This window comes from Carex rostrata, chromosome 3 (assembly GCF_964058835.1).
Source record: "Carex rostrata chromosome 3, lpCarRost1.2, whole genome shotgun sequence".
In the NCBI taxonomy this organism is placed as follows: Eukaryota; Viridiplantae; Streptophyta; class Magnoliopsida; order Poales; family Cyperaceae; genus Carex; species Carex rostrata.
Window position 1 is genome coordinate 2,542,929 of NC_135920.1, and position 25,042 is coordinate 2,567,970.

Genomic DNA, 25,042 nt, shown 5'->3' on the forward strand with positions numbered 1-25,042 from the left:
AATGAAGTCGAATCCTCGAAAATGGAGAGATCCCCCGCTATATATAGCCTCTGCCAAGATTTGAATTCTGTCAGGCGGCACCTATGTACGGCCCGTACCAATTTGGTACGGCCAGGCCGTACAAGGTGGGAAGAAGGCTGAAACGGCTAAATCTGGTAAGGGCCGTACCAAGTCTGGTAAGGGCTGTACCAAATCTGGTAAGGGCCGTACCAAATCTGGTAAGGGCCGTACCAAGCCTGGTAAGGGTAGGCCGTACCAAGTCTGGTAAGGGCCGTACCAAGCCTGGTAAGGGCCGTACCAAGCCTGGTAAGGGTCGTACCAGGGAGTCCAAAAACGCCGTTTCTTCGCGTATTTTGCTCCAATCCTGCAGAAAACAAACAAACTCTCAACAGTACCAAATTCTAAGGATATATCAATGAAATGCACATGATTTTGACAATTTAGAACGTGAATTTGGTACGAAATCAAGTCAAATATAGGCTAAATATGCGAGGTATCACCTGCCCGATTTTCTCAAAGCTAGACAGGTTCTTTATATCGGTGGAGTGGTCTGCAAATTTCCCGATCATTTCTTTATCTGCATTGAAGATAGTCGTCTCTGAGTCTCTGTCCACGCTCCATTATTGATTACATGCACACAATTATAGTCTACACCGAGACCCTTCCGAATCGAATTATTCTAGCTGCAACGCATACAGGTGCATCAAATGATCTCCTCAATCTGGGTGTCAGATGAGAGAGGACCCGACCCGTTTTCACAAGAGATAGGATCCGACCCTATTGCCATTTTATAAAAAGAACATAAAGATTGCATCAGCAGTTAAGAACATGGCATGTCTCTAATTTTGGAGAGTGCTCTAAACAACTTAACTTCTGTAAGCAAGTCATTTGTTTTTTTATTGTATTGAGGAAAAACAAAACTTGGACAAAAGAGAGTTTCATCTAAGGTTGAAGGTTAGAGAAAGGGCTTTCTTGCTTGCCAACATTATTGAATCACGTTGGAAGCAAAGATCACGGTGTAGATGGCTAAATGAGGGAACTTAAAACACACGATTTTTTCATGCACTTGCTTCAGCTAGATACCGAAAGAACAAAGTCATGTGCATTCAGCATGAGGGCAATATGGCCACGGGAGAATAGGACATCAAGGACCTATTTTTCAATCAATTAAATCCCTACTAGGCCAAACCGCAAAGGTAACATCATTTGAGCTAGAGGCTCTGTATCCAACAAGGTCAAACCTGAAAGAGCTAGGGGGAGAATTCACTGTGTATGAAATTGAATTGGTGATCAAGGAATTAGGAAAAAACAAGGCATCAGAACCCGATGGATTGCCTAGTGAATTCCTCCAATTACATTGGAAGGAGTTGAAGACACATGTGGTCTGAATCATCATGAAATTTAGCAAGAGGAAGATTGACATATCAGACTTAAACAAGGCAAATGTTGTGATGATCCCGAAAATTGATTTGCCAAACGATGTGGGAGATTTTCGACCTATCAGTGTGATAAATGTTATATCAAGATTAATATCCAAGATACTAGTCAATAGACTTGCAATATTCCTTCCAAAGTCAATCTTGTCATTTTAGACGACCTTTATCAAGAATAAGCAAATTTCAAAAAACTTTAATGCCACACGAAAGGTGTTGCAACACATGTCAACTACTCAAAGGTCGGCGGTGTTTGTGAAGTATGCTTTCAAGAAAGCATTCGACTTAATCGAATGGGGGTTTCTATACAGGGTGATGCAGGCGATATCATTTCCATCAATTTGGATTGAATGGATTAGGAGTTTGCTCACAACATCATTTTCGCGAGTAATGCTAAACGAAGCAACAACTAATTATTTCACTCACAAGAGGGGGTTACGTCAAGGTGACCCCCTATCGCCCATGCTATTCAACCTTGCGGTAGATGTTTTACAAAGAAAGGTTGGCGTAGCAAACACAACACTTAACTACCCCATCTCAAGTAAGATACATGACTCAATTTTTGTTTTTTCAATATGCTGATGATACGACAATGATTATTAATGGAGGACTAGACACTGTAGTGGCTTTGAAGTGATTGTAAGGCTCTTTACCAAAATATCAGGTCTTAAAATTAATTTTCAAAAGAGCTTGTTTGTACCCATTAATATTCATGGTGAAGCATTGAACATGACTAAGCATATACTAGGATGTGGTATGACTAATTTTTTGGTTAACTACTTGGGAATGCCGCTTACCATATCTAGGCCTTATAGATCCCTGTTTTTACTGCTGATTAGTAAACTTGAAAGAAAACTTGAGGGGTGGAAAGGAAAAAATAATTTCCAGAGGGGGGGGGGGGAGACTACAGTAAATTAACTCGGTACTCTCTTCCACACGTATCTTCTTTATGACGTGTCTTAAATTATCAAAATGGGTCTTAAAAAGATTGGATAAGATCAGATGGGACTTTTTATGGATAAGAGTTGAGTGCACAAAAAAAGGGATCTCCCTAATAGCATGGGAGGTTGTTTGTCAGCCAAAAGAACGAGGAGGGTCGGATATTCCCCAATTAGAATTGAGAAATATTGCTTTACTGCTTTGTTAGTGGTGGAAGGCATATGAGGAGCTAGAAACGCTATGGACCATGATAGTCACAAAATTGAGATAGCAAGATGTAGCTCCGATCACCGATATACTCATGCCAGAATTAACCACCCTTTGATACAACTGAACCAAGGGGAGGATAAACTCATATGGCGATGGGACCAGAGAGGCATGTATTTAGCAAAATCTATCTACGAAGTGCTTAGCAGTGGGGGAAAAACAAGATGGGAATTTGAGGAGCTCCGAACATGCCGTGCAACACCAACAGTGAAGATTTTTGGATTCCTCATGCTAAATGGAAAGGTCCTAACACACGATGTCATGAAGGCTCTATCCTATGTATTAGTGGCCATGAAGGCTTCTATGGTGCATTTCATAGAGTGTGCTTGTCATGTGTGCGAAACAGTTCGAGGAGTCGATCAGCTTCGCTAATCCTATCATTCTGCCAATACAGCCGCTTTATCCACATGTGTCTCCATTGGGTGCAAAATCTTGTTAATAGGTGGAGAGATGGATCCTCAGCGTTTTTCTCAGCCTCTTCCCTCTAGTCTCACCTCGCCACAACCTCTCTCTTTTACAAAATCGTTGTTTCATACTATTGAATTTTTGTATTCATCTTATAAATAGTAAAAAAAATCAAAAAAATATAAATTTGATCTGCAAGTACATTTTAATATATTTGTGAATGGTTTGGATAAACTGTTTGGACTTTGAAAATGTAGGATGTAATCCGGTGTCATAAAAAAAGAGTGTAAGTGGAAACGGTCGATCTAAACGTTTTTTCTGAAGACAATTGGTTTTTCAATTGTTAAAGTCCAAACAGTCGATCCAAACCAAATGCTTAAATAACTTTTATCGCGTCATAGCGGACTGTTGATATCTCCATATTATGTCTTATTTACAGCCCTAATTTGCACTTAAACCTGTGTTTTAAAGCCTATAAATGTGGACTTTTTACTTGTATTTCGAAGAAATGTGGTACTGCTATGTTTTGTTTGGTATTTTGCAGGAAAAAAGGCGAAAAACTGGATCTGACAATTTTTCATACGGCCCGTATGATATTCCCTACGGGCCGTACAGGATCCGCCCAACCACACAGAAGATTCCACAACAGAGGCACGAAGTCTCCAAGACAAAGTACATGCATACGGCCCGTACGGGATCCCCTACGGGCCGTACGACGCTAAATTGGCAAATCCAGCTGGAATCTGAAATCAGCTGAAATCAAGGAGGCCGAAAAGGAAGGCTCTGCAGGCACGATCTGGGGCATTAAATGAGATATTTTCCTCACCAAAAAAAGGGGATTCACCACTGGAACTTGGACAACCTTTCTGGGAGCAAAAGACAAGAGGAGGAGAAGAGGAAGAGAAGTGAAAAACGCGAGTTTGCAACGGATCTTCGGATTTTTCCACTGTTTTGTCATGAACTCTTTTATTTTCTGTTATTTGTGTTATCTTATGAACATGAGTAGCTAATTTACTTTGTTTCTAGGGCTAAGATGTAGTTTCTAGTTTAGTTTTGTTTGCATGCTACTTGGATTTTGTGTTGAATGCTTTGTTTTTACCTTGTTGAGTAGTATTTTGATTGCTTTATTTGTGCTTGCTTGAATTGATTAGTCATCCCGTTAGATGAATGCGCACATCTAAGTGTTAGGAGCCAAGTCTATGACATTTAATCCAACCGAATAAAGTATATGAAGTAGGGTGAAACCAATGAGTACCCGAAAGGTGAAACTTTTCTTGAGGCGAAAGTCCTTGGATACTTTTAGTAAACCAACAAGTAACTTGGATAAATTAGACCAAAATGCAAAAATTGAGGTTTAACGCATCTAAGAGGGAAGTATTTGAGTCCGGTAATCGGGTACTAGGCCAAAATGCGAAAGTTGAGGTTAGGTATCTAGATCTGGTCGATAGAAACCCTAAACATTAGCATCAATGCAGAAAACAGTAGCTGCAGCATTAACTCGGGGTCCCTACGAGCCGTACGGGAATCTGTACGGGCCGTATGCCTCGGGGCTGAACAGAAATGAAATCTGAACCCTGGAAACGCCTTTTTATTAATTGAAAACAACTTTAATTCTCTTTTATTGCTTTCTAAACTTGTCATAAATCATTAGAATTGTCAGAACCAAACCAACCCAATTTTCTATTACTTCTAGAATCTCAAGTAATTTTAGGATAAGTCCGGTCATTTTCTTCCGTCCCTGTGGATCGATACCTGAGCATACTCATCGATAGGATAGTGCACTTGCTATCTGATTTGACAGAGTATAACAAAGGTTTAAAAGGTATAACTTGCTATACTGAAACTTTGTAGCATATATTCTGTGCGAACAACTGTTTAAAAAAACAGCGCTATCCCCAAATAACGCCGCTATAGTGCGGAATAATGCGCTATAGCGCTGATAGCACCATAGCTTTTATGGTCTGAAAACGCTATAGGGCGCTATTTAAAACCTTGATCCAAACCATTAGATGTGATATATGTATTAAAATGTGCTTGGAGACCTAATTTTATATTTTTTTTAATTTTTTTTACTATTTATTAAGTTAATTTTAAAATTGTTGATTTTAATAAAAAAAATTAACAGTAAAGAAATTGTTGACATTCCAACAATTTTTCTCTAGGTCACCTACTATGGCGAGCTTGCCTCGTGCCAATTATGTTTTTATGAATCATAATTTTTTCCCAAATTTTTTTTTTTTGAAAACTTGGTAGTAGCTACCAAAGTTTGTGAGGGGGAATCGAACTCTCGACCTTTGGGTATAACAACTATATGACATTTTCCTAGGCAATTGTGCTACCTCCCCTTTCTTTCCCAAATTTTTTTTTCCCAAAAAATTTGAGTTACCTTAGAATATCCGGGTTCTCTATTAGACCGACATTTTTATTTTTACCCAATTAAAAAAATAATTTAATAATAATAACCATGATCCAAGAACATTATTAAAACTACCCAAGCCGTGGAATTTTTCCACGGTCCCAACTTTTTCTTTTTTTTTACAAAACATAATTTTTTATTTTTTGAATTGAAATATTAGAAATGTTGAATATATTTCTTTAAAAATAGATGAAATACAATATAATTTGTTTTATTAGAAAGACTGTAACAAATAACTCGGATCAATATTTTTCAGGCCGGATTTTTCACGGCGGTAAGAAAAATTAATATATTTCTTTATGTGTTATTGGAAAAAAATAAAAATACTTAGATTCTGAATTATTAATCCCGGTTCAAAAGTCACTTCTAGGTAATCCAGAAAATATTGTGATCTTTCTAATACATTTAATTTATAAAAAGTTGTATCTATTTTTGAAAAAAAATTAAAATTTTAATTTATTTAATTATTGTTTTTCAAAAATAATTCTCAAAATAGATATAACTTTTTATAAATTAAATGTATTAGAAAGATCACAATATTTTCTGAATTACCTAGAAGTGACTTTTGAACCGGAATCAATAACTCAGAATCTAAGTATTTTTATTTTTTTCCAATAACACATAAAGAAATATATTAATTTTTCTTACCGCCGTGAAAAATCCGGCCTGAAAAATATTGATCCGAGTTATTTGTTACAGTCTTTCTAATAAAACAAATTATATTGTATTTCATCTATTTTTAAAGAAATATATTCAACATTTCTAATATTTCAATTCAAAAAATAAAAAATTATGTTTTGTAAAAAAAAAAAAAAGTTGGGACCGTGGAAAAATTCCACGGCTTGGGTAGTTTTAATAATGTTCTTGGATCATGGTTATTATTATTAAATTATTTTTTTAATTGGGTAAAAATAAAAATGTCGGTCTATTAGATTTGTTGTATATTATTTAATGTATATTATTTAATGTAAAATTTATAAGTTATTTAGTTGTTCATCCAACGATTTGAAATGTTCCTAAAAGTTCCCAAATTGTTGAGTATTTTATTGTCGATAAATAGCTAAACAACTTTTAAATTGTCTAAAATCCGATGTATAGCCTATTTTATTGACAAAAACGTATCAAGAATTTTTGTATTTAAATAATGATTCTAATATTGATACAGATATTAATAAAAAAATGAGATTTTGTTACTGTGTATAGCATCTATAGTTTGGTGCTACGGATCCAAATCTGTATTTTCGAAATTAAAAAGGTTGCTCTGAACCGTTATATTCGAATGATTTTTAAAGTATGAAAAAGGTTTCTTACAAAATTCATATCATAATAAATTAAAAAAGTATGAAGTTCAAAGTTCTTGATAAAATAAAATAACAAATACGAAGTACACCAAATCTTATTTGGTGTCAGAACTCAGAAGCGTTATGCCCTTTTATCCTTACAATTGCTGAATGATAGAAGCCCAAAAACAAATTTCATTCTAAAAATTAGATTGGTAGTGGGCCTATTTTCAAAGGTTAGAATTGGGCCTATATTCAAAGGTTAGAATTGGGCCTATACAAACCATTCTATGTTCGCCAAATCATGCTTGTCAAATTTGGACAACACAATTTACTTAACAAAGTAAACCGATTCTGAAGTAATATTCATTAAATTTATCATGATTAAGAACTTTTATATACATCCAGCCATCGTATATAGATCAAAATTTACCTTGATTTATTATTGTGAGTTGTAAATAGACCGTAAGTTGAGAAAAATAATTTCTTATGATTGCAACAAGATGAGAAATGTGGCGAGCTATGAACCGAATTCTCGAAATTTTTTTAGTTACCATCCTAATAAATTGAAATTAAATGATTATGACCCGGTTAAGAATTTTATTTCTATCACCCTCGCAAACTGAGTCCGCACACTGATCTCAATCGGTATGCAGATCCAGTCTGTGCACGAATTATATTTTTTTTCTGTTTTACAATTCAGATTACTAAAAAGAAAAAAAAATCCGTACGCAGACTGGGTCTGCAAACATATTATAATTTTTTATAGTTCAAATTACTGAAAAGAAAAAAAAAACCGTGCACAGAGTCTGCGAACCGATTGAAATCTGTGCGCGGACCCAGTCTATAAGTGTGGTAGAAATGAAATTCTAACTAGCCGGTGGTAATCATTTAATTTCAATTTATTAGGATGGTGACTAAAGAAGGGGACCGAATTCTATTAATTTTTTTTTTTTTGAAAAAAAAACAAGTTAATTACAATTTTTTATATCGAACTAATTTCGAACGAACCTTGCTAGACCTACTTTTGCGTTGCCTTGGTCGTCGCAAGTTGATCTTAATAAGATAACTGTTTGCACTTTCCCTTCCCTCATTCATCGTCAACAACAACAAGATGAACTTTGAAAATTTCAAAATTCAACAGATTTTGAAAAAAGAAAGCTCCGCTCCATGAAAACCTCTTTTGTTCAAAAGATTTGACCCGGATTGTATTGAATTTGAAGAAGAAATCTCGTGAAAGAATTAAGGTCTGGTTCCCACGAGGAAGGCATGCTTGCACCCGCGCAAGGGAACTAGCTTCTCACCTACTTCACTTTTTGAGGCCTGGTCTCTCTCGTGACTCTCTAGGCACCACCTCTTTCATCTTTCATTTCATCCAACAACAGCGATACTGCGTGATACTTAGGTGGTGTGTCCGTGTCTACGTGTCTCCGTGTCCGATTTAAACTGTATGTTTTTTGACTTCAAATAAAGCGATTCTCTGTCATCGACGTCCTTATGGCACTTTGTGTAACAAGTCGTTAATTGACCAAAATTATTAAAAGGGATGATCCGTATTGACATGCATATTAAAGAGATTCCATGCATTATAAATGTTAGTTGAATTAGCCTGGGATTTCAAACCCAAAATTTGAGGTAATTCATGTTAACAAATTAAATTACATCTCATTTGACCTCTTTTGTAATTAATCCATCTAAATTTAATAAATAATAAATATTCTCATTTGTAATAACTAATAACCCATCTCCAACACCATTATTGTGTCACATCTTGAAATGTTCAACAAGCCATTGATGTCAAAGCACCTATCGATATAGAAAAAAAAAATACATATTAAAAGATGAAAAATATAATATAAATGGAAAGGCATGGTACTAAAAACTAGATAAAACATCATATTAGCAAATTCAGTCTTAAAAAACTTGTTTGAAAATATAGCTCCGAATCCTGATTTTGAAGTTCAAACCATTCGGTAATATAGCTTCAATTTTGAAGTTTTAATCGGTCAATCTGAAACGCTGAATGTGATTTACATGTTAAAATTTTGTGAGAAATTGTCTTTGCTGTTTTTTTGGACTAAATTCCGAACCGTGCAATAGCACATTTTTCTCCCAATTCAAATGAATAGTAGAAAATTGAAAAAAATATGTACAATTTAGTTCCAAAAAATCTTACTGCGTAGATGATATTGAATTTAAATTGACTAGCCGGAACTTCACGTCTTCACGGAGAAATTCAAACCGTAGCCTAACGCAAAAGTATTTACTCATATACAAAAAAAAATTCATTAAATAGTGAACTTTCAAATAACTTATTGCTCAATGCTTGATCTTACCCTTCTTTTTTTGGAATTTGAAGTAACTGAATAATTAAATCGCCCGAACATCAACTAATCCAGATATTCTTCAAATGTAACCAATTTGCAAAGTTTAGGCGCAATGCGAAAAAAAAATTCTCTCAAAAAAAAAAAGCAGATACAAATTTTATAGAGTGAGTCTATGGTACTATGCATATTACGATTTGTTACCGTGTTACGGTTCTATATTCGAGTTTTCAAATCCTAACAGTCGATCCGAACCGTTCATCTTGTTCTCCATATTAATATGTGTTTGGAGACCAAATTTTACATTTTTTGAAATTTTTTTACTATTTTTTTAGATTTATTGAAAATCACTGTTTTTGGATGGTCCAGAATTTTCAGATCAAGTGATTTTCTAAATATCTAAAAAAATAGTAAAATTTTTTCAAAAAATGTAAAATTTGGTCTCCAAACACATATTAATATGGAGAACAAGATGAATGGTTCAGATCGACCGTTAGAATTTGAAAACTCGAATATAGAACCGTAGCACGGTAATAACCTGCGATATGCATAGTACCATAGACTCACTCAATTTTATAAAAAAATAGATGCTATTTTCTCCTCCTTTCCCTTCATTCTTTCCACTTTTTTAGTCTTTTTTGTCGACACATTACCCACTTTTTATCACGGTTTTATCTTTTCGAACATAAAGGAGAATAAAGAAGAGATGAGAGATCGAAGTCGAAAGTGCAGCATCATCGGAATTTGGAGCGTTGAGTCTTCATCTCTATTAGAGTTTGACGGTGAGTTGATCTTATCAAAGTCAGAGCACAACGACAATCGAAGAAGTGGATCTGGTTGTGGAGCGGGATGACGATCAAACTATCATGGTGATTAACATTACAATTGGAGCGCGACGGTGAGTAGATCTGATCATCGTCAGAGCGCAACAACAATCAAAGAAGTGAATCCGGTCGTGAAGTAAGATGAAAATTAAGTTATTAGAGTAATTTAGAGAATTTTATGAGAATAAAAAAAAAAAATCTATGAATTACAATTATTTAATTCATTATAAATATATTTTTATCAATGAAATTGACAGTAGGTATTTAAAACTACTAATTTAAAATATATATAGAGAGAGGTTGGCTACTCTACTTACATAAGCATATGAGGATATATGCTTATAAGTCATTTTTTTATTTTTAAAATCTAAAAAGTCGATCTGAACCGTTAGATGTGATCTCTATATTGAAATGTGCTTGGAGACCAAATTTTATATTTTTCTGATTTTTTTTACTATTTATTAAGTCACTTTGAAAATCATTGATCCAACGGTGGCTTATTAATAAAAACAACGATTTTCAAACCATCTTAATAAATAGTAAAAAAATTCCAAAAAATGTAAAATTTGGTCTCCAAGCACATTTCAATATAGAGATCACATCTAACGGTTCAGATCGACTTTTTAGATTTTGAAACTAGAGATATGAGCGCGAATTAAAACAACCCGTTTAATTAGCGAAGTAGCGTAGCCTTACTATATATATATATATAGAGAGAGAGAGAGAGAGAGAGAGAGATGGGCTACGGTGAGTTGCGAAGTAAAGCGACTATTTTACTTCACGCTCATATTTTACGATTTTTAAGTTCAAAACGTCGATCCGAACCGTTCATCTTGTTGTCCATATTGAAATGTGCTTGGAGACCAAATTTTACATTTTTGGAATTTTTTTACTATTTATTAAGCAATTTTGAAAGTCGCTGATCTGATGGTCCAGAAAATTTTACTGTTTTTTACTGTTCACAGCAAAACAGCAATTTTAAAAAATGCTTAATAAATAGTAAACAAATTCCAAAAAATGTAAAATTTGGTCTCCAAGCACATTTCAATATGGATTAAACATCTAACGGTTCGGATCGGTCGTTTGGACTTTCAAAATAAAAATACGGCGTGAAGTAGAAACGCGTTTTACTTCGCAACTCACCGTAGCCCACCTCTATATATATATATATATATATAAAACAACCCGTTTAATTAGTGAAATCGCTATTTTTTAATGGTGCAGAATTTTAATAAAAACAGCTATTTTCAAACCATCTTAATAAATAGTAAAAAAATTCCAAAAAATGTAAAATTTGGTCTCCAAGCAGATTTTATAATAGATTGAACATCTAACGGTTTAGATTTGTTGTTTGATCATCACACACTAAAATATAACCCCGGAAGCACCTCGGCCGAAGTGCTTCCGGTAGCAAATTAGCCACACTCTATATATATATATATATATATATAGTAAGGCTTGGGTGCTATGGATAGCATAGAGGGCTACGGTGTTAGGGCTCAATATTCGAGTTTTCAAAATTCTAACGGTCAATCCGAACTGTTCAACTTGTTTTCCATATTAATATGTGTTTGGATACCAAATTTTATATTTTTTGGAAATTTTTTACTATTTTTTTAGATAGGTAGAAAATCAAATATCTGAATGGTGCAAAAAAATTTTGATCAAGTGATTTTCTACCTAGCTAAAAAATAGTAAAAAAATTTTAAAAAATATAAAATTGGGTCTCCAAACACATATTAATATGGAGAACAAGATGAACGGTTCGAATCGACCGTTAGAATTTTAAAAACTCAAATATTGAGCCGTAGCACTGTAGCCCTCTATGCTATCCATAGCACCCAAGCCTTACTCTATATATATATATATAAAAAATGGGCAAGGCAGGGTGTATATATAGTCGGAATCCTTTGCATTACATCATACGGTGAGTTAAATTCAGACCGTTTGATTAGAGTTCGGATCAATCCGATCTAAATTTACATTGCATGTTTCGTGCCGTTTGAGATAACTAGATGCAGTGTTGTAAAAAACGATGATTAATCAATCTGATTAATTGTTAACGGCAATTAAACTGTTACGAATTTTTCTAATTAATCAGCTGATTATTCTCAATTATTTCCAATTAATCATTTGACAGTATCTCACCATCTTGTCCGTGTGACTTGCTCATATCAGCATCCCGTTATATATGCAACACTGGGTAGGTGATATGAATACGGTCTATCTAGTACAGGAATAGAATAACATAAAAATTGACGCGACGAGAATGCATGACGCTAGCTACAGGTCCGTAGGTCTCATGAATTGCGTGCTTACCACTAGCTCTTGACCAATTTAATAATCTCTGTCGGAAAGTCGTTTTCTTTTGGAAACATGCATATGGTTTTCTTACCTTACCCTTGCTTGCTTGTCTGCACATATAAATTAAAGTATAAAGACTCTCTCTCTCTCTCAAATCTCCGTCTCAAATCTCAATATATATCGTGATACTTACTGATACAGATAAAGACAGAAATGGTGAGCAGAGAAGTAGTAGAGCTAGACTTCTTTGGCATGGAGAAAGAAAAGCGATACAAAAGCACCATCAATGGTTCTTCCTTTTTCCCTTCCTCATCCTTTCTCAAGTGATAATTAAAGTATATATAACTTGTTTATAAACGAATTTTCAGACATTCAGAGGGTCATTTCAAAAATAAAACCTCAGCTTATTCACCATGTCATCACATCTACCAGTATACCAGGGTTATCTCTCCCAGTACTAGTTCCTGAATACAGGTTCCCTTTTTATTTTTTTTTACTAAAACAATATATATTAACATTATGATATATACATGTATCATATTAATTTATTATTGTTTATATTACAATTACTCAGGTTTGATTCTGAGACTTCTCTGCCAGGAACAGCGCCTTTAACAATGTTTTATAATGGCAAGGTCATGGTTTTTGACCTCTCAAATGATAAGGTTGGTACCAGTAATATGAACATCACCATGTAACGTTTTCAATTGTTTAATTTATTTCATCTTCTAGATGAATTATACTGCTTGGCCTAATTACCTACAAAGTTAGATATTTCACCACAATATTGAACAGGTGTGTTAGGAAAATATATTGCCTAAATAATGCACCGAAATATTGTCTAACCTATTTAATCATGTTTCATGGTTTAAATGATATTAGGCAACAGACATTATGAGAATGGCTGGAGAGGCAGCAGTCCCAAAATGTGTCAGTAACTCCACCAATAGCATGCTTGGAAATTTCACAGGAGGTAATTAATTTATTAAAATTATCTTTTCTTTGAAATTTAAAAAGAATTTAATTATATTGCATATGCATCAAGAATAGAGCTAGGATGTTGAACTGTTTGGATAAATATTTACACACAGAGTTCTTGATTTTTGTTTTTTAAAATTATGAGGTGAATCTTATAAATTTATAAAAAGAAGTATGAAAATCAAATAAACATGTTTGTAATATTTTTCTCTAACATCACATCGCTGCAATTCTTTTTTTTTTTTAAAACGCTGGATCAATTGACCCTGTCTGCTATTAATTATTGGATCAAATTTGGTCTAATATTCTCCGTTAGATTTGTGTCAAAATTCGTGCAAATCAAGTACACGTGAATCAAACAGAGGTCCCCTGGACTTGTACGGAGTAGCACTTAATTTTATCACAAAACACGTTTTATGGACCCCACACCACTTGTTTTCTTATATTTATTATTTTAGAAATTGGATTAAAATAGATGTAGTTTTCTTCTAATTAATTACTGTCTTTTCTGTGGTTTTCAGAACTTCCAATGGCCAGAAAGAAATCACTGCAGCGTTTCCTCGCTAAGAGAAAAGCAAGGTAATTAATTCGCACTTATCTTGTCCCATAATTATCTTTTTAAGGTTATAAATAACAATTATAGCGTTATAGCTTTTAAGATCTGAAAAAATTATAACACAGCTATAAACCATAGCTAGTTATTTAGAATTATTATAAATGAAAATCGGTTAATTGCATTATAACTTTTGAGGTCCGAAAAAGTTATAGCACAGCTATTGCTAACTATTTAAAACCCTGATTTATCTCTGTAAGACTGTAACTATTCTCTAAATACAACTCCTCACAGCATATGCCAAGATCATTCAAAATAAAACTATTCTCTAAATCGGATGGAGACTAATTACTCCAACTAAAAATTATTTTTCTATATTGTTATTCATTAAGAAAATGAAATTTTAAAATTGTCAACATGAATTTTGATACAAATCGACGATTCTGACTAAACATTAGATCAAATTTGATTCGAAATCTATCAAACCACTCCAATTCCTTAAGAAAATATTGGTATATATGAAGTATGAACATATAAGTTCTCTATATATAAACTATTTTTTGACTATATGATAGAATTTCACTGGTAGCTGCTACCAGGCTTTCTCAAAAAAAAAAAGACTATATGATAGAATACGCGTGGGGACCTTTCTCCCCTCATTTATAATTAGAGAAATATTTTTTTTAAGTTGGCATGTTTTGCACATGCAAAATGAATCATAATGAAATGTCATTTATTGTCTTGACTCTTGACCTTCTGAATTGGTCCAGAAAAAGATGTAGAAAATGTTGCCAAGCACTGTGTAGAGACTTTACTTTTTGACTTTTAATCTCAGCATCTTTTTTTCTCTAGATTTTTAATTTTAATCTACAATGAAGCTTGACAATTCTTTGAACATTTCTTATATATAAAGAGAGAGTTGGACTTTGGTGCATTGTAATGTATAACTTCTTCTGTATATTGGATTATAAACTGTTGAATTTGAAGTTCAAACAGTCGATTTAAATGGCTTAATATGTTCTCCATATTAAAATGTGCTTGACGATCAAATTTTACATTTTTTGGAAATTTTTTACTACTTTTTTCGAATTTTTTAAAATCATTGTTTTTCAAATATTTCTGAATAGAAAACAGTGATTTTCAAAAAAATTTCAAAAATAACAAAGAGTTTTCAAAAAATGTAAATTTGATCTCCAAGCACATTTTAATATGTATATCAAATTGAACGGTTTGGATCAGTTGTTTGAAAATCAAAACTAACAACAAAATATCGCTTAGTATTTTCATAATTTTCACTATCTAAAATATCGCTTAGTATTTTCATAATTTTTAAACTAATCAAGACAAAATATCCGCATAATCAATAATCTATACCATATATTACATTAACTGATTAAGAAGTTAGAGATTAATTTAACCATGCATTCACAACCACCAAAGACCCAAAAAAAAAAAAATCGAAAAATATTACCTCGTGATAAATCAAGACCAGAAAAGCGGTTGATAGTAAAGCGGAGCCATTCACAATTTAATGGTTCAATTGATCTCATTTGTTTTTAAATTTTGTATACTTTAATACAATCTTATTATATAATTTAGAGTAAATACTATGAATATCTTACAATTGATCTCCATATTTTTGTAAGAAAAAGTATACGATTGACTCTCATACGAAATTTCTGAAATTTGAAACCCATAACTTGAAAAACTGCCTCCGCCACTGATTGATAGAGACCTACTCCACCGAAAGATCATGAAATTCAAATGAGTAGATTTAATTAATTAATTGCTAATGCCAAGCAAACCCAACAACTTTTTGTGTAAATAATATATGTAAATCCTTGAATCAGGATAACTGGTCCAGATCCGTACAAGATGGAACTCCAACCCCATTTGATGAAAAGGTGATGAATATATTTCGTCGGAGCTATATTAATTTCTAAATCATTAAACAATGTTCTTTTTTTTTTTTGAGTGAGTCTATGGTACTATGCATATTACGATTTGCTACCGTGCTACGGCTCTATATTTGAGTTTTCAAATCCTAACAGTTGATCCGAACTGTTCATGTTGTTCTCCATATTAATATGTGTTTGGAGACCAAATTTTACATTTTTTGAAATTTTTTTATTATTTTTTTAGATTTATTGAAAATCACTGTTTTTGAATGGTCCAGAATTTTCAGATCAAGTGATTTTCTAAATATCTAAAAAAATAGTAAAAAATTTGGTCTCCAAACACATATTAATATGGAGAACAAGATGAACGGTTCGGATTGACCATTAGAATTTGAAAACTCGAATATAGAGCCGTAGCACGGTAACAACCCGTGATATGCATAGTACCATAGACTCACTCATTTTTTTATATATACATGACTATCTATCAAAGAAAGGTATTATGTGTACTGTTTGTAGCTATTTAATGTAAGCGGTACTAGCAGCTATTTTATTTATTTATTTTTAGATATTTTCATATTTTACATAGAAATTTGTAAGTTGATGCATATAATTAAGTTTGATGCACGTTGTATAATCCATTTATTTGAAAACTATTGTTATTATTATTTTCTTGGTGAAATTTGATCTCTACACGTCTTGTTTAGAAAAGAGAGCTGTAGAATAGCAACCCTTTTTTTTTCTATCTTTTGAAGTTCCTACAAACAATATTTATTATTTTGATGCTTATAAACAAGAGTAGAACTAAGGTATTCTTAAGTTCACTAAGTTCTTTATGAGCTTAATTCCAAAATCTATTGAATTAATTTCAAACATTCATATCCGTTTTCAGCCCTAAACAAGAGGCTAGATTCAAGAAACAAAAATAAATTGGAGGTAGGGGATAATATACCGAAATTTGTATTTTTTTTCCATCTCAAATGAAAAAATTAAATCAAATAACCATAATTTGATCAGAATTTTATATTGACATGGTCACAATCTTAGATTGTAGATAGTCAGACAACAACTTTTTTTTCTAATCAAAGCTGCTACAACAATCTTAAATGGCAGACAACAACTTTTTTTATTCTAATCAAAGCTGCTACAGCAAAAATTTGTACAATGAAATATCAAAGCCGATGCAGACAACAACTATCCATTTTCAGCCCTAAACAAGAGGCTAGAAAGAAGCAAATATAAACTGGAGGTAGCGGATAATATACCGAAATTTGTATTTTCACCATCTCAAATGAAAAGGTTAAATCAAATAATCAGAATTTTATTTTGACACGGTCACAATCTTAGATTATAGATAGTCAGACACGAATTGAATATCTGCAATCTTAAATGGCAGACAACAACTTTTTTTTCTAATCAAAGCCGCTACAACAAAAATTATACAATGAAATATCAAAGCTGCTGTAGACAACAACTATCCGTTTTTAGCCCTTACAAGAGGCTAGCTCTGAGAAGCAAAAATAAACTCGAGGTAGGGGATAATATACCGAAATTTGTATTTTTACCATCTCAGATGAAAAAGTTAAATCAAATAATTATAATTTGATCAGAATTTTATATTGACACGGTCACAATCTTAGATTGTAGATAGCCAAACAACAACTTTTTTTTTCTAATCAAAGCCGCTACAACAATCTTAAATGGCAGACAACAACTTTTATTTTTTCTAATCAAAGCCGCTACAACAAAAATTTGTTGACAACCAGTTGCAAGGAATGAAAAATCAATAGATTAAAATTAACTTGTAATTTTTTTTTATCACCTAACTTTATACTAAATTAAGTCAAACATTTATAAATTTGATATGTAAACATATCACTCAGAGAAGTATAACGGTTTCAATTGTTTGGTTGTTTAAAGTCATTCCCTGCAACTGGTAATTAATCTCATTAACGGAAGGCAGGTGCGCCTTTGAATTGCAAGCCCAAATGGAGGTTATGAAGCATGGCTAGAGTTGAATAGAAACTCAGATTTTAGGTGTGTTCATGTTAACAGGGAAGAGAATGAATTTGTTCACAAATTTGCAAATATGGGTAAAACCGTGGTGCAGATTTTAGGTATGCATTGAAAATAGTGATTTTAAAACTGGTTTAATAAATAGTAAAAAAAAATTCAGAAAATGTAAAATTTGGTCTCTAAGCATATTTTAGTACATATTGAATGTTAAACGGTTTGGATCGACTATTTGAACTTTAAAAATGTAAAAACTGAATCATTTGTTCCATGACCTAGAAACAAACGTTTTGATATTAACCAACCCCTCTCTCTCTATATATACACATACACACAAATATATGATCTTTATCCGTCAAATATCCAATCTATATCTATATCCAGAAAATAAAAGCGGATACGGATATGGCTTTACCGCTATCCAATCCGTTTGCAGTATCCAATTCCCTGAAATATCAGTTAAGCAGTATCTTAATGATGTATCCTCCTTTAATGAGATAGAACTTTTTATTTGAAATAGATAAAATAAACACCAGCAAAAATTTAACTGCCCTTCTCGCCTTCGTTTGTTCTCGGGTTGAGGAAATAACAGAGCACTCGAGAGAACGAGGTTGTATACATGGTTCCGAAAATCGGCCGATTCCGAGTTGACTCGGCCGAGTCGACTCGGAATCGGCGGTGTCCGGGCCGAGTTTTACCCGATTCTCGCGCCCGTGCGAGTTTTTCGGCAAAACTCGGATGAACAGTGCCGAGTCAGCTGAGTTTTCCGATTTTTTCGGCCGAGTCAGCCGAGTTTTACCCGATTTTGCCCGATTTTGCCCGATTTCGGAAAAACGGATTGAACAGTGTAGAATCGGCCGATTCTGCCAACAGCCAATGAGACGGACTCGTAGCCTCGAACGGCATAGAGGCGAGAGCGGGGAAATCAAATCCCGTCGTTTCTTACTCCTGGCAGGAAGGAAAAAAGAGAGAGGGAAGGCGGAGTGGGCCTTGTGCTCAGTAGCAGAGAAGGAGAGAGTGAGAGACCACTCTTGCGTGAAAGGGAGAAAGAGAACTGAAAAGGAAGAAGGGGTCTGTGGGGCCCGTCGGCAGAGAAAGAAAAAGAGAAAGGGGTCATGGACCCGAAATTTTAACTCAAATGGAGCTTATTCCCCATTTTCAATTCCATTCAAAGATCAAAGGGTGAGATTGCTTTAGGATTTGTGCTTGATTTAATCCAAAAGTTCAAAAAAATTCAGAATTTCAATATGAACTCATCTAATTCAAAATCAAAGGTTGAGATGACTTCAAGATCCGTGCTATGATGAGATCCAAGGGTTAAGACAAATCCAGAATTAAAATGGGGTTTCCAACTAAATTGGTTTGAAAAGAAAATTTTCGTTATAATATTCATATATGCATATAAATATCTAATTTGGCTATATAATTTTTATTAGTACGAGATTTGTAACTTTTATAATTTTTATTAGTATGAGAGATTTGTATTTTTATTCTCCTAATTAGAACTCAATATATTTATTTATTTTCACGAATTGAATTAATTTGGTTCATTTTCTTTCTTAAGTTTCACGATGGTAACGAATTTTCTTTCTTAAGTGTGTTCTATTTGTAATGTTTGTAATACATTATATAAGTAGTAAATTATGTGAGTGTAATATTGTCTTAATTAACATAGGTTTTTTACAAATTATTTTTATCAATTTTTTCCTATTTTTTGGCTACAAAACAAGGGTTCTGCCAAAAAAACCCGAGTTACCGATCCGATTCTTCCGATTCCGGCCGATTCATCCGATTCTGACTCGGCGGTTAAAAATCCGATTCCGATTCCGAGTTTCAGAACCTTGGTTGTATAATTACTCAAATATAGAGATACAACGCCGATCCTGGTGCTGTGCAGCTAGTGTGACTCCAGGTCTCAAGATTGAAAGAGTCCAATATATATATATATATATATATATAGAGAGAGAGAGAGAGAGATGGGCTACGGTGAGTTGCGAAATAAAACGCGTTTCTACTTCACGCCGTATTTTTATTTTGAAAGTCCAAATGACCAATCCGAACCGTTAGATGTTTAATCCATATTGAAATGTGCTTGGAGACCAAATTTTATATTTTTTTAATTTTTTTACTATTTATTTAGCATTTTTTAAAATTGCTGTTTTGCTGTGAACAGTAAAAAACAGTAAAATTTTCTGGACCATCAGATCAGCAACTTTCAAAATTGCTTAATAAATAGTAAAAAAATTCCAAAAAAATGCAAAATTTGGTCTCCAAGCACATTTCAATATGGAGAACAAGATGAACGGTTCGGATCGACGTTTTGAACTTTAAAATCGCAAAATTTGAGCATGAAGTAAAATAGTCGCTTTACTTCACAACTCACCGCAGCCCACCTCTATATTATATATATATATATATATATATATATATATATATATATATATATATATATATATATATATATATTACATATATTAAAAAAAATTGTATATATAAAAAATAAATAAAATATTAGAGCTCAAACTTTGAATATATAAAGGGTCTAAATTTTTCTATAAATAGGTATGATCAACAGACACATCAATAAAATAATTGTATATATCAGTATTGTAAATAACAGTATGCGCTTGTCGAAAGGACGGGATGATGTCGAGCGATTAATTAGTATGCGGCCGATTAATTAGAATTATGCGTACAATTAATTTTGTATTTTTATTAAAATTATGTGTATATATTCATAATTTATTTAACTCATCAAACTTTTCAAATAAACTTAATTTAACTTAGTTTTATTATTATAACTTGACACTACACTTAACAATACACACGCACTTTATATATGTAAGTAACACATTTATTCAATGAAAAAATAAATTCGAGAATGAAGCGTTTTCAAACAATAATAATAAATTATTTGAAGGACGTGAAACATTCCAACATAAAATCACTAAATTTAGTTTGTAATAACAACTTAATTTAATATATAAACATGTTGTACTAATTAAAAATTACATCAATAAGTAAGAAAAATATATGATATATAAATAATAGAGGAATTATTCAATTAATTCAACATAAGTAAGAAGAAAAAACATATATAAAAAAATTAGATGTATAGCCAAATACAAATAAAATTCGACCATTTTTATTAATAACCCAAAAAAAAAAAATTTTACAAAAATAACCTCAAAATCTAATTTTTTTCAAATATAACCAAACCGCCAGGGTTGCTGGCGGTCCACTTCTATAGCGGACCGCCACTATTCCTGGCGGTCCACTTTTTTTTTTTTTTTTTTTTTTTTTTTTTAGGGTATTTGGGGTATTTGTCAAAAAATTAAAGACTTGGTCTTTATTAAAATTTTAAATTTCAAGTTCTGACAGCTTGTTGGTCTTTTTTTTCGGTTTTTATAATATATGTATAATATATACATATATACAAACATACATACATACATACATACATACATATATACATACATACATATACACATACACATAAACATACATATATACATATACAGTTTTTTTATGATGTATTTATTATGATTGCAGTTTTTTTATGATGTATTTTGGACTGTAGCTCTTTATTATGATTGCAGTTTTATTTTATATTTCATGTTGGTTTTTATGTTTTTTCTGCTTTACATCGAAATGGTCTTATGAAATTACAACGTATCTTTCACGACGTTGGAATAATAAGTTCACAAATACAATTAAAGTTCAACGATACAACTGAAGTTTACAAATATTCATAACTTAGTTCACCTAAGCAAAATAATAAGTTCATCTTTCACGACATCGGAATAGACCCAATAGACGAGAAGATTTTCTGGTGTCAGCTGCAGGAGCAGCAGTACTTGTAGACCCTTGGCTACTAGATGATTGGGTCGCAAGAGGTGGTTGTGTTCTACCAGTTGCTTCAGCAACAACTCTCGCATTTTCTCTTTCATTGTGTTCGTTTATGGCATCTGAACATAACAACAGAATTCAGTTATTAATATAATAAAATCATAAATTAATTCCGAAAAATGCTACATACCTGCCCTGCGCCTGTCAGAAACGGAACGACGAGCCTGATTTCCCGATGGCCTCCTACCACCCATCTCGTCCATGGTCATTATAGCACGTTTGTGTCTCCTCCTCCCCTTCCTTATCCATCCTTCTGAAGGAGGTATTCTATCACCGACATACGCAGACCACTCATGCTGGTTAGGATAAGAATGGAAAGATCCACCCCAAGTAGAAGCAAGGTAATCGGTACGATACATGTCAGCGACATAGTGATCCTCGCAGAAGTTTCTCACTCGGCATACCGCCATCACGTGACTACAAGGTATTTGTGTTAGTTGGGGTCCTTGGCATGTACAGGTCACCTCTCTTTCCTCTCGGAATTGCACTACGTACTTGAAAGCCCTCTTCACAAACTCCATAGTGCCATCTGGTCTACGGCTAGAAGGAACGTACTCATTTGGATTGTGCACTTCGAATTCTGTACCATCATTACCCATCGGGATCACAGTCATAGTTGCACCTTTGTTCCTGTGTTTTCTTAGTTTCTCCTCCACCCTTGTTGAAAATGACTGGTTCATCCTTATTAATTCTGCGGCCTTAGCACGCCGTTCCTGAAACCAGGTATTTAACTTGTAGAAAGTGTCTTCTACAACTGCAGCCACAGGCAACGTCCGGCTCTCCTTGAAGACTGCATTCAGCGATTCAGAACCGTTGGTGGTCATAATTCCCCAACGGTAACCTCCATCACGTGCTTGATATATTTTCTCGTATGCTGGTGGCTCTTGGACATCTCTGGGATTATTTTTGCCCACCTTCATTAAGTAGAGATTTGCTTTCGGCATATACTACATATAAATAAGGAAATAAAATAATATAAGTAAACAATAAAAATAAAAATATGTCCACGAAGTACAATAAGACATGTAAACAATTAACAAACACATACCTTTGCAAATTCTCTACTCATCTCTTCCACCCTTCTCGGCTTCTTCTTTTTGCAATTACGTCTAAATGTTTCTAGGACCCATGTATCGTGTCCGGTTGCCTTGCTAAGGTTCTCCGCAACGTGTTGCATACACAACCTGTGCACACACTCGCCAGTATGTGTTGACCAACCGTATTCTTCCCGATCAAAAACATATTTTATTCCTTTGTGCTGGTCTGATATTACAGAGAAAAACTTTGTTGGCCCAATCACCCGTCTTCTTAAAAACTGCATAAAGAATCCCCAGTTCTCACCATCCTCTTTCTGAACAATTGCAAATGCCAAAGGCAACAACTGGTTCTCAGCATCATATGCACATGCTATCAGTAGCCTCCCCTCGTAACGGCCAGACATGAAGCATGCATCAATGCTGATAACGGGTCTGATGAATGGCACAGCTTGGATACAAGGACCAAAAGCTCATGCTATGCCCTTGAATTGTTGAACTCCCTCTATTAGTACTCCATTACTGTCATAAATGGGGCCATGTCACCGCTGAAATACAGTGCCAACATTTGTACTTGCCATGGCCTGGAGCAATGGTGCCAGATAGTTGTATGAATCCTTCCAACTACCGAATATTATGCAAATTGCAAGTTCACGACCTCTCCACAACCTCTTATATTTTGGAATTACATGTATGTATTTGTGTCTGACGGCCATAGCCACCGCCTTGATGCTCATCGATGGGTCCAACTTAATGTCTGCCTCAATTGCATCGGCAATTAGTGATGCTGTCAGATTTGAATGGTCTGTCCTTGTGGACGCAGACTTGCATGTATGAGGTGATTCACACTTTTTAATTATCCATGCTTCCCCCGAACCCGTAGGGGTTGCATAAAGGCGAAACTCGCAACGAGGGGCATTTTTGCATATCACAACCAATCTTTTTGATTCCCTTTTTTGTAATATACATTCCCAGTTGCCGTGAACATGAGTCTCATGGATTTTCTTTACAAGTTCATCTATGTTGGTATAAAGTTGCCCTGGGGCAAGTTCACGATTGTATACAACACGAGGACCAAAGAAACTAATGTCAGCCTCTTCAAAAGCTGTGGTATCGTTGAATGTGGCGACAGGATGCCTATTCCCTCAACCCCTGATTGGGAATTTTTCTTCCCTGGACAAACCTGGTACATTTGCATCACCATCTGATAAGTCATCAGATTCCCAAATTCCTTGGTATTCATCTCCAGTTTCCATTTCTCTTTCCGGTATGGCATCAATAGCATCAACATCAATATTAGTATCATTTCGATTAACGGATAACTGTATCGGTACTGACTCTGGTATAGCTGGAAATGTAGGGATTATGGGTGCCTGTCTGGGTGGTGGTGGTGGTGGTACAACTTCAGTAAACTCACAGGAGTTTTGGTACCCCGGGTTGTCATAACAGGGACTGTGGTACCCCTGGTTGTCATGAGGGGAGTGGTGGTACCCCTGGCTGTCATGAGGGGAGTGGTGGTACCCCTGGCTGTCATAAGCCGAATTGTCATAACCTGAAGGTCCAACAGGGGGAGCCCTAGAAGGTCCAGCCTCAGCCGCACTAAAAGGTCTAGCCCCGGCCTGGGGAACCCTCCTGGAATATAAGTCTATCATCGTGACCCCCCTAGACTCAAATTGTTGGTACACAGCCTTCCACAACTCCTAATCTGTTATAGGAAAACTCACAAAGTAAGGTTTACCCGCCCCAGCCCGTTGTGTGTCAATTCGGGTAGCCAATTCTAAGTCATACCGGTTGGGGTTTACACCAGTCTTTTCGTATACTAGTTGCTTAAGTTCAATAAATGTGGTTCTTTCATTAACCTGCAAGCCGAATGAGGCATCTTTCGAGTAATACACGCCCTCTACACCCTTAGTTAGCTTACCGCCCACGTACAGTGCAACCAGCATTTTTTCCTTAACAAACTACATTTAAAAAAAAAATTCATAAGAATTACAGTATAATAGATTCATTATTTTTTGCAATTTAAAAGTTAATTATAATATTAATTAAAGACTAATTTATAGTATTTACATACTGCGGGTATAATAATTATTAATTAAAAATTAAACAGAAAATAATTAAATAAAAAATAAAATACCTGTAGCAATCGCCTCTAAATCGCCTAAAATCGCTTCAAAATCGCTCTCTCTTTCTTCTCTGTGGTTTAACAAATGAGACTGTGTGCTGGAGAGAGAGAGAAAGCATGCTTATAAGACAGCTAGCGGACCGCCAAGGATACTGGCGGTCTGGTCCCTAGTGGACCGCCCAAGCTGTCAGAACTTGAAATTTAAAATTTTAATAAATGCCAAGTCCTTAATTTTTTGACAAATACCCTAAACAAAAAAAAAACTAAAACTTCACAAATGAAAATATTAAGAAAAAAAATCAGATCTCTAAAATAAAAAAAAAATAAAAATAAAAAAAAA

At 34.0% G+C, this 25,042-nt stretch overlaps 1 protein-coding gene and 1 long non-coding RNA gene across 2 annotated transcripts in view; both read left to right on the forward strand.

Moving 5' to 3' along the window:
• The window catches only part of LOC144552209 (uncharacterized), an 85,348-nt gene extending 68,064 nt beyond the window's left edge, over positions 1-17,284 (forward strand). The window contains exon 3 of the long non-coding RNA XR_013510969.1: positions 17,269-17,284. This is a non-coding gene — a long non-coding RNA (uncharacterized LOC144552209). The remainder of the gene's footprint in view (positions 1-17,268) is intronic.
• JAZ10 (jasmonate-zim-domain protein 10) lies at positions 12,397-15,695 on the forward strand. The gene is made up of 6 exons (XM_078300354.1): positions 12,397-12,481; positions 12,561-12,666; positions 12,767-12,857; positions 13,075-13,165; positions 13,692-13,749; positions 15,574-15,695. The coding sequence occupies exons 1-6, from the start codon at positions 12,406-12,408 to the stop codon at positions 15,629-15,631; spliced, it is 480 nt and encodes a 159-aa protein (XP_078156480.1). The 5' UTR covers positions 12,397-12,405; the 3' UTR covers positions 15,632-15,695.
• Positions 17,285-25,042: the final 7,758 nt, after the last annotated feature.